Genomic DNA, 10,876 nt, shown 5'->3' with positions numbered 1-10,876 from the left:
CATGTGTGCCTGAAACAGCACATTGATCTTCATTCCGAAAGTGAACCCACATTGGGTCTTTCTTACAAACCTAATTTCAATACATAAATTTATGAAGGACAAATCATTTCCTGGCTTCCTTTCTTACAGGCAAATGCTCAGATGGCTCAAAGCTTTGTACTGAAAGTATGTCTTCATTGATGTTATGAAATAAAATTATAATCCCGTGGCTGAGGAAATTCATGAAACAGGAAATGAAATACCAGCTGTGCACACACATCTTTTCCTGGGATTTGATGACATCGGAACACGACTGCATACATTGAAACTAGCGGAATCTTCGTGATTAATATGAACTGAGTATTTTATGATTGAACTGAGTTTCAGTGGCTATATATTGAGGATTGCAGTATTTGCCTGTCTGTCTTGTAATTAATGTATGTTTATTATTATAGCAATTTTGGGTCATCATAGGAACCCTTTGGGTTTACGTTGTTAAATCTTACAGATTGACCTCTCTCATGGAGATTGGCAACCCTAGTTGGGCCGCACTAATACGCTTTCACTACATATGCATGTGACTGTCCATTTAAAAAGGGGAGGGGCTTTCCAGTGATTCTGAACGGCTCTTCTGCGCTATCAGTCCACGTGCAATGAGCGAGCCGCCAACCTGACTTTGGGAAGAGCCCTGGGCCAGGAGGACATCTCAAGGACTACGTCTCCCAGCATGCAATAAGAGCTCGGTGGGGGCAAACCACATGCGACTGCTCCGGCCTCCCAGTTCCCCTGCAAAGCTCAGCTGTGTTTCGATAGTCCGGCGGAGGCAGCACGGCAGGCGAGCAGCGGAGATGGCAGCTGGACTCCGCTACCCGGGCAAGGTGGCCGTGGTGACGGGGGGCACCAGTGGCATCGGCCTGGCCATCGTGAAGGAATTCGGTGAGGTGGTGGAGGGAACTGGGCGCGGAAAGCAGGTGATGGTGGGGATTTAAACCGGGGGGGGGGGGGGCGCACAAGCAATCTGGAAGTCTTGGCCCCCTTTCTCCCTAGGTAGATGTGTGGGGCCGGAGGAAGGGGACAGCGCGCTCTTGACAGCCTCCCCGCTGACTTCTTTGTGCACAAAGCAGGGAGTCTTCTTGCAGAAAGCAGAGAGCCAGTTTGGTGTAGTGGTTAAGTGCGCGGATTCTTATCTGGGAGAACCGGATTTGATTCCCCAGTCCTCCAGTTGTGGCTGCTGGAATGGCTTTGGGCCATAGCTGTCGCCGGAGTTGTCCTTGAAAGGGCGCAGCTGCTTGTGAGAGCCCTCTCAGTCCCACCCACCTCCTCACAGGGTGTCGGGGGGGGGGGGGGAGAAGATATGGAAGATTGTAAGCCTCTCTGATTCAGAGAGAAGGGAGGGGTATAAATCTGCAGTCGTCGTCTTTTTGTGCAGTTGGCAGAGCAGCAGTTTTCTTGCGGCTTCACTTGTTGATTGTTAAGAGCCTCCCCTTCTCAGGTGCGTGATTCACCCAGGCCTGTTCCAGGCCGAGTTGAGGGGAAGGACCTTCTGGCCACTGCCCCGCCGCCCTCCGGGGCGCCAAGGTTCACTGGGCAGTTGCGCCCCCTCCCTTTCAGGGAGGGCACCTTCCCAGGCGACGAGCCGCCTAGTGCCGACCAGGAGTTACAAAGGCAGCCGCTGCGGATGGGAGGGCTCCCTCCCAGAATGTTGCAGGAAGACGAAGAGGATTTGCACAACGGTTGTGTGGGCGTGTTACTGACGGCCCTCAGCCGAATATGCAAACGGAACTATTCCAGAGGGCTTTCTTGCGAAGGCGATAGCGTCTCCTTGTACAAAAGGGTTCACAAACTGACTTGGGTAAATGACTGAGCCTGTGTGATCTATTCTGGCCCGTATTGCTTATTGTAAGCAGGACCTGTTAACACAATTATGTGTCGTGTGAATACTTCTGCTGTGCTTCTGGTTTTTCTGGTGGTTCCAGATCAATAAAATCCTAATGCATTGGTTATGGAGTGCACCATTTTGTATTGGCTCACCATGTGTAATCCACCCTGAGACCCTATGAGAAAGAGGGGGCTACAAATAATATAAATAAAATCAAATAAGTTTGATCAAAAAGTGGGGGGGAGGTTGTTTTAAAATATATAATCAATCACCCAGCCCTTAAGATGTGTGTAGGTGACTGAAGAAGGCAATAAAAAGGGCTGCCAAGAAAACGTGATGCTTATCTCACCTTTGTTTCCGTTATATGTTTCTGTGTTTTGTTAGTTGTGGTGTATGTAAATTTAATAAAGTAAAAATTATTTTGGCAAAAAAGAAAATGTCATGATGTGATGTCACCCCATGGGTCAGTGACCACTCGGTCCTTGCACGGGGGACTACCTCTGCCTTTACCTAAGCTGTGTGAGCCAGATGTCTAAGTTCTGCTCTGTATTTGTTTCCCTTCCCCTCCCCTCCCCCCCAGTACGGCAAGGAGCCACAGTGGTCTTTTGTGCCCCAGGATCTGAAGGTGAGTCTAGAGAAGATTTCTCTCCCACTCCTTAAGCTTCTGTTCTCAGTCTGTCCGTCTAATTTAAAGGAAATATGAGATATGCACAGTAGGGGGCAGCACACACACACCAGGGAAAAACCGCTAGGTAACCAGTTGAAAACCTGAAGCGGTTGAAGCTTGCCAGGAGATGCCAGAGGGGGAAACTGCACCTGATGAATTGCTGATTCAGGCCTGCTAGAAAAAGGAGCCATCCCTTCTGTGTGTGATCAGTGTGGAAGAAACATGCTGCAGTTCTTTTTCTCTCCCCTCAAGTTTATCGTTGAGTTGGAAAAAAAGCATGAGTGAGATGGTGCTTAGGAAATCCCACTAGACGTGAAGCTAGAGCAGAAGCACCCTAGGAAAGGGCCTTCCGGGTCTCAACACCAAAATTATGGATTGCCTTCCCAGAGAGATTAATCTGGGGTGTGAACTGGCAGAGACTGACCAAGAGAGAGATCTTGTGGTCGTGGTAGATAACTCACTGAAAATGTCAAGACAGTGTGCGTTTGCAATAAAAAAGGCCAACACCATGCTGGGAATTATTAGGAAGGGAATTGAAAACACATCAGCCAGTATCATAATGCCCCTGTATAAATCGATGGTGCGGTCTCATTTGGAGTACTGTGTGCAGTTCTGGTCGCCGCACCTAAAAAAGGATATAGCATTGGAGAAAGTCCAGAAAAGGGCAACTAGAATGATTAAAGGGCTGGAGCACTTTCCCTATGAAGAAAAGTTGAAACGCTTGGGACTCTTTAGCTTGGAGAAGCGTCGACTGCGAGGTGACATGATAGAGGTTTACAAGATAATGCATGGGATGGAGAAAGTAGAGAAAGAAGTACTTTTCTCCCTTTCTCACAATACAAGAACTCGTGGGCATTCAATGAAGTTGCTCAGCAGACAGGTTAAAACGGATAAAAGGAAGTACTTCTTCACCCAAAGGGTGATTAACATGTGGAATTCACTGCCACAGGAGGTGGTGGCGGCCACAAGCATAGCCACCATCAAGAGGGGTTTAGATAAAAATATGGAGCACAGGTCCATCAGTGGCTATTAGCCACAGTGTGTGTGTATATATAAAATTTTTTGCCACTGTGTGACACAGAGTGTTGGACTGGATGGGTCGTTGGCCTGCTCCAACATGGCTTCTCTTATGTTCTTATCTTGGCTTCTGCTGCCAGGTGTAGATTGCGCCCCCACCCCCCAACACATGACATTCTCCCATTCTCATTGACTTTCCTTCCAGCCCATGTGTTGATTTGCTGTGTGTTGTTTTCTTCCCTTGTGGTTATACAATGCCAATAGTTCAGTGCGACTTTGTGCTGGTTGCTGACACAAGCAGGCCCCTGCCTCCACAGAGCTTACAGTCTAACACCAACAATAAGGAAACCAACAAAGGTTTGGACATATGCAGGCAAGAGTTGTCATGTGTTCTTAGGGCCTGGGCACAGTTGGTAAGAAAGGTTAAGGGATAAGCCAAAGCCCAGACAGAAAAGGTGAGCCCGCACCAAGGTTTTGTTCTGCTTGCAACTGCTCCGTTCTGTCCCCTTGCAGAAGAAAGGGGACGAGTGATTCAGAAGGAGCTGCAAGATTCTGGGAGCCCAGGGGAAGGTTACTTCCGGGTCTGTGATGTCCGTAATGAGACGGACATTAAGGTAGGCTAGCCCTGGAGTCACAGCTCTGCTTCTTTTGAGGTGCATCTTCAGCCTCTCTGATATATGCTGTTTCCTCTCTGTATCCATTGCTAAAACCATTTTCTGAGTAGGGCCCTGCTTTTTGACTTATTTTTTCTCTAGACTGTTGGATCACCCCCTCATGGGCTGTTCATTTTTCTACAGGCAACTGCAGAGTTGACTGATCGTCTTCCTTAGCCATTTTTTTGTAACTCTTGTGCTTAAGCCCTGTGCTAGAGTCTGCTTCAAAACTCTAGTCCTCATTGTCAAAATGGCCAGAGTCATGACATTGCTGGAATCCATAATCAGTGCAAGCTTATCTACAGCTTAACACTGGAGTCAACCAGGTTGGAGACATCACCACAGACATTTAAGGGGTCTCCTAAATGAGGTACCTGAGAGCCACACCCACCCATAAACTAAAAACATTCCTTTTCCCTTCCAGTTGTTTAGCACCCATTTCTTTCTGTGTTCCTCTCTTCCCTTTGTACAACCTCCTCTGCTATCCATCTGCCTCCCAATTAAAGGGATTGCCCCAGCCCCGGTAGTTTTGACAGTGGCTTCTTGCAACCTTGGAATTGCCAGGTTCTCTGGTCTTACAATATACAGAAAATCACCATGTATAAGTTTATTAAATAGCTGTTTTTATTCTGCTATGTACAAAATACATCATAGACAGGCATGGAATGTCTATATGAAACAAAACAATAGGAATGTTAGACACATTTATTATTATAGTATGGGAGTCTCTGGTCTGTCATTATTCTGCCTTACATCTCTCTTTGAGTGCCTGCAGGTATTGATTTCAGCTACTATAGAACACTATGGACACCTGGACTGCTTAGTGAACAATGCTGGAGGGCGTGAGTTACTTCCGAAATTATTACACTCTGGGAAGAGTCAGGATGTGTGAGACTGGGGGGAGGGGAGAAATGGGAGTATTCCAATGTAACTTCTAGTTATTTTCTTCATCTACATTCTGTCATTCTACTCAGTGGGGACCCAAGGTTATTAGTATTGTTCTCCTCTTATCCATCTTAACCTCACAACAACATCCCTGTGAGGTGCGTTAAGTATATTGTGTGTGCAAGTGGCCCATGATCACTCAGCCGGCTTCTGTAGCATGGTGGGGTTTTGAACCTGGAGTCTTCCAGATCTAAGTCCAGCACTCTAACCATTACACCACATAGCTTTGTGAGAGCCAGGGTGGGGCAGTGGTTAGAATGTTGGACCAGGATTTGGATGCCCCGGGTCTGATTCTCCACTTTGTCATGGGTGCTTGCTGCGTGACTTTGGACCAAGAACTCTCTCTCATCCTAGCCTACCTCACAGGGTTGTTGTGGGGATAAAATGGAAAGGAAAACAGTGTAACAATGGCATAAATCAGTTTTCCATGGCCTTCAGACATGTTATTTCAGTAATCCTCCCAACAGCCTTGTAAGCTAGACTGGAATTAATCATGCATTGTGGATGAGAAGGTTGAAGCTGAATTACTGGTTTCCCAAAGGCCTATAAAGACCAAAGTAAATGTGCCCATGATGAGATCTGCTATTTTTTCCCCAAAATATCATAGCAACTGTATCTGTGTAGGGGAGATGCACAGCTCTCTGGGGCTGCAGCACCCATCCTCCAACCCTCTCATTTAAATCTTTCCTCTCATGGTGTTGCTTGGCTTGGGAGCCTTTATAGCTTGCCCTCTTTACCTCCATGGAGGAAGAAACCATTAAAAAAAAATCAGTCAAATTCATCAGATTCTTTCCGGTTGTGCTTTGTGGATCTTGCACCTGTGCAACATGCTTCCCTTAATCACTCATTCTTCTTGCAAACAGACCCTCCTGACCAGACAATAGACGAGGTGAGTGCCCAGGAGTTCCGTAGCCTCATGGATCTCAATGTTGTCAGCTGTTTCTTAGCATCAAAGGTGAGTGACTCCACTGTTAGGAGCAGCTCTTCTTTGAGTGAGCAGGGAGAAATACCCAGTCCTCCTGGCTGGGTATTTCAAGGAGGTCTCCTGTCCATGTACTTACCACAGTTGAACCTGCTTAGCTTTCGAGATCTCTCAAGATAGCGCTTGCCTGAGCTACCCAGGTCAGGGCTAGGGGGAGTATTTTTGAGTGGACTGAATGTTAGTTAAATAAACTGCTTTTATTAAAGGGTGTAAGAGACTGCCTTTGAATTCTTATCCACTTGTCATAGAACTGCTTGGGCAAGCTACCTATAGATTCCCCGAGGTGTCTAGAGGAGTTTGGGGGAGACCAGGAATCTTTGGGTAGTGGCAGAATCTTGGACTCCCCTCCCCCTCCCAAAAAAAAGTCTTAAAAAGGGCTTGGGTGGGAGAGAAATGGGAATTCCCCCAAGGGACTTGGGATTCCTCTTGAGCATTTATCCCTGGGCAGCTCCAGCTCTCTTGGCTGCCTCTTGTGATGTCAGAGCAAGATGGAGAAGAGGGAGTGAGGGATCTTGTGACTCCACTGGAGGGAAGCCAGAACCAACTTTGATTTGCAGAGATGCTTTGAGGAAGAGGCATGTGGGTGGTGGGAAGCAGCTGGGTGCCATGACAACCATGAGTACTAAGCTAAGCATCACCGGAGTCAGCTGTCCTAGGAAAGATGAACTATTGGTCAGTATGAGGCTGCTTCTGAAGGATCAAGTGTCCTTTTCTCCTTATTCCTCTGTCAACAGTTTGCACTGCCGTACCTCCGGGAGACAAGAGGGAACATCATCAACATTTGTAGTCTTGTGGGCAGCATGGGGCAGAAATGGGCAGTGCCATATGTAGCCACCAAGGTAAGCCTGGGCCAAAGATAGAGCCCCACCGAACCCCCTTTCACACTATTCTGAGCCTCAGGTTTTATGCACTTCTGTTCCTCTGCTTTTAATAGAACCTTGAGGTGTTGAAGCTATCAGGTAATGCAGAATCTTCAGAAAGCTTCCCCTGCTGGTGCTTAAGAGCTGGGGAAGATTGGGCAGGTGGTCTGTTGTCAATGAGCAGCCTAATCTAAACAGTTCAGTGTGTTTTCATCCACAAAGCTAAAAGCTTGTAACAAAGATGTCCAATTCTGATTTTACTAAAATGAAAGTTTGATTTCTCCTGCATTGATTAAAAAAATGTTTGCACATCTCATGAATTGTCTGAAAGAAGCTCAACGAGGCATTAGACCCTCATGGATAAAGACAACAGTGATTTCCAAGGGGTCCTTGGGAGAGTCCTTCCCCCAGTGACTTGATAAATGTTAATTATTCATCAAAGAAAGCAAAGGTAGAACTAAAGGCAGAAAACAATCAACCTATTATTAGAATTGCCAGCTTAGTTAATTTTTTTACTGGTCCTAGCACTTGCACTATTTTGAGGGATGCCAGATAAGCAGATAACGCTGGTCTGCAAGTGCTGAAAAGATAAGCTCTGCTGATTTCTCCACATCAACATGAAGAGCACCCTGGTCAGCTGGCAAACTTACCTGTTGCCCTTTCAACTTACAGGGGGCTGTTGCTGCAATGACCAAAGCCATGGCCATAGATGAGAGCAAATATGGAGTACGAGTCAACAGGTAAAATGATTAGTATCCATGCAAACCAGCAGCACACAGGATGTTTTGCAGAGGAACATCAGGAAATGGAGGTTACAGCCTGAATTTCCTAAGAAAGAGAAAACAGAAGGGGGGGCAGGAGAAAGGATACCAGGTGATTGCTGTTTAGCTCCAGAACACTGTTCTGAAGTCACTGCTCTAGGAAGTATGTCAGCAGTAAAAAGCTGAGTTGTTCTGCCAGGCCTTCACCAACCATCAGTATGTCTTCCCTGCTATACAGTGGGCCCAGTCAGGACTGTTTTGATTATTATCTATATATTGTTCAGCCAGGGACCAGGTTTTTGAAATGGACGCCATCTGAAACTGTAATTAATTAATTTTAATTGTGAATTGGTTTGTTTGACTTTATGCTTGTTTTTATCTCTTATGCTTATAGCATTTGAAAAATGCAGGATTTGTTTTTTTCTTTCCCCTCCTCCCCATCACTCACGTATTAGGCTCCTGCTGCCGTACCTTGGACATTACCTTTTCAGTATCTGTGCAGTGGCATCCAGTGGTGGTGGTGGGTGTTCTCAGTTCTCAAGATCTCTGCTCCTCAGAAATAGTATCTTTGGAGCTGAGCAGGTTCAAAATCAAGTTAAGAATTAACCATGAGAGAGAATCTATCTCTCCTACTGTGATTTCTTTTAATATAAACAAATGACTTCTACGCATGCACCTGCCTCATATTGAATTCATTTATCAAGGTGTCTCCTCTGACTGGTAGAGGATCCCCAGGGTCTCAGGCTGAGGTCTTTCTTGCCCACCTGCCTCATCTTGTTAACTGAGGATTGAATATGGGACCTTCGGCTCCACTGGAGTTTACTAATTCCCAGGGGATTAGTTGTCTGTCATCCTTTGCATACCTACCGGGTTCCATGGAATATGCATAGTCATGTATATTTTAAATGTTATATGTGAGGCAAATGTGGAAATTTATATATCCAGAAATAACAAGAAAGACATGGTTCTCCCAATCTCATGCATTTGAGGATGTATTCGCAATATATAACTAGATTTGCTCAATCCTTTGCCCTTCTCTTTCCCTTCCTCCTCCAGCTCCTTTTATTTAATCTGTCTGACAACTTGAATTCTAGCATCTCGCCTGGGAATATCTGGACTCCTATGTGGGAAAAGCTAGCTAACCAGACAGGCAAAGCGGAAGCAGTGATCCAGGAAGGCAGCAATGCTCAGGTACCTTGAGGCAGGTGGATGGGTGATAGGGGGTAGTAGATTCCACTACATACAGGGTGATAATATGTAGGACTGCCTTAAGAAAACTTGACTTCTGGTATCTGTTATGCCAACGAGGACTCTATGCATAAAAGTGCTGTTTTGCATAAGTATATATGTTAAGCATGGGGAAGACAAAAGGTCTATGGACAACACACGGTTATCTCATGGCTATCTACCTTCTCAGAACTCATCGACTTCTCTCATACTGTTAAGTAAAACTGTAGTCTGATTTTTAAAAATTCTGAAAGCTCAGGAAAATCTTAGTGAATAAGAGCACTATCTATAGTTGTGTGAAATAAGTATAACAAAATAGGAGCCAATAGCACCTTTAAGATCAACTTAGTTTTATTCAGAACGTAAGCTTTCGTGTGCTCTAAGCACACTTCATCAGACGAGAAATCTGGCACAGTGAGCAGAGCCACACATAGCTGGTAGGCAATGGCTCAGAATGCAAAATGGTACAGATTTAAGATCCAATGACTAATAGTAAAATTATTTGGTAAGCAGTGGTTTAGACTGCCTTGTCTAAACCGCTGCCTACCAGATAATTTTACTGTTACGTCATTGGATCTTAAATCTGTAGCATTTTACATTCTGAACCATTGTCTAGCAGCTATGTGTGGCTCTGCTCACTGTGCCGGATTCCTTGTCTGATGAAGTGTGCTTAGAGCACAAGAAAGCTTACGTTCTGAATAAAACTAAGTTGGTCTTAAAGGTGCAACTTGACTCCTATTTTGTTCTACTACTTCAGACCAACACGGCTGCCTACTTGGATCTGTGTGGAATAAGGATCAACGTTTCTCCTCTCTTGCACTTTTATAGCTCCTGGGACGGTTTGGGACCCCGGCAGAGGTGGCATCGGCTGCCCTGTACCTTGCTGCTGATGGCACGTTCTGCACCGGTATTGATCTTGTGCTCAGTGGTGGAGCTGAACTTGGTTATGCAAAGAAGAATCCCAGTTTGGTTTGCGAAAGCTAGCAGGTTAGAGCTGAGAGCCACCCAAGACTTCTTGAGGAAGTGAAAGAGCTTCAATGGTTGGTAGAGCAGAAGAGCTGGATCGGCAACTTAGACTTCATATTTAAAAGCCTGGCTAAAAACCACTTTCTGGAAGATCTTCATTTTAGCTAACACACTGTGACCCTGAAAGAGTGGTCGGCGGCTGATTCCTTTTTTATTTCTCGATTGGCGCCACCAGCTGGTCTTTGTGGACATTGCTGGAGTCCTTGTGGATACTGTATGGATGTAGCTGGGCTGGTTGTTTTCCTGGATTGGTATTTGGTGTGTTTTGGATTTTGCTAACAGACCTTAAATTTTGTAACAGATTTTTAATTATAACACAAACCACTTAGTGAGGAAGTGTTCATACCAAACAGCAGGAAACAAATATTTTAATAAATAGATGGAATAACCCTAAATCATCCTTCCAAGATGATGAATCCACGTCAGGAATAGCTGTGTTCAGGCCTCGGATTCAGTGGGAGCTTACAGGAACGCAGCTTCTGAAACTTTCTGAGAGTTCTGCCTCCTCCTTCCTATAGGGAATTCTGTTTGAAATTCTATTTCTTTATCTCAAACAGTTCGATGGATCGCTGGATCAAATAATCATTGAGAGGCATTTAACTTGAAAGCAAAAACATTTATTACTACAGGGAAAGGGTACTGGGAGGTGAAAATAGCAAAGACTATGAACTACATCCTAACACATTGAAGAACACATGCTTAATGGAGGATACTTCCCCCTTCTCCTTGACCTCTCTACCTGAACAAAGGAAGTCACCTGACTAACTGGCCAAACAAACAAACAGGTTCCCCTCCCTTCTAGATCTTGATTGACAGCAGTCAGTATCTTCTTCCTAGGTCATGCAGACAATAGGGAATCAGGCACAATGTTAACCCTATA

At 45.4% G+C, this 10,876-nt stretch overlaps 1 protein-coding gene across 1 annotated transcript; it reads left to right on the top strand.

Moving 5' to 3' along the window:
- Positions 1-634: 634 nt before the first annotated feature.
- On the top strand, positions 635-10,391 carry LOC132582925 (17-beta-hydroxysteroid dehydrogenase 14-like). The gene is made up of 9 exons (XM_060254580.1): positions 635-915; positions 2,439-2,483; positions 4,056-4,156; positions 4,971-5,037; positions 6,004-6,095; positions 6,857-6,961; positions 7,655-7,722; positions 8,838-8,934; positions 9,799-10,391. Exons 1-9 carry the CDS (start codon positions 738-740, stop codon positions 9,952-9,954), a joined length of 909 nt encoding a protein of 302 aa, XP_060110563.1. The 5' UTR covers positions 635-737; the 3' UTR covers positions 9,955-10,391.
- Positions 10,392-10,876: the final 485 nt, after the last annotated feature.

Source organism: Heteronotia binoei, chromosome 15 (genome assembly GCF_032191835.1).
Source record: "Heteronotia binoei isolate CCM8104 ecotype False Entrance Well chromosome 15, APGP_CSIRO_Hbin_v1, whole genome shotgun sequence".
Lineage (NCBI taxonomy): Eukaryota > Metazoa > Chordata > Lepidosauria > Squamata > Gekkonidae > Heteronotia > Heteronotia binoei.
Note: the sequence above shows the minus strand (reverse complement) of the source record. Positions and strands in the feature narration are given on the sequence as shown.

Bases quoted from the DNA above. Each gene is read 5' to 3' on its own strand.
- LOC132582925 (XM_060254580.1), top strand. From the start codon at position 738: ATGCGACTGCTCCGGCCTCCCAGTTCCCCTGCAAAGCTCAGCTGTGTT. The intron at 5,038-6,003 runs GTGAGTTACTTC...TCTTGCAAACAG, and splicing joins AGTGAACAATGCTGGAGGGC to ACCCTCCTGACCAGACAATA. The intron at 8,935-9,798 runs GTACCTTGAGGC...GCACTTTTATAG, and splicing joins AGGAAGGCAGCAATGCTCAG to CTCCTGGGACGGTTTGGGAC.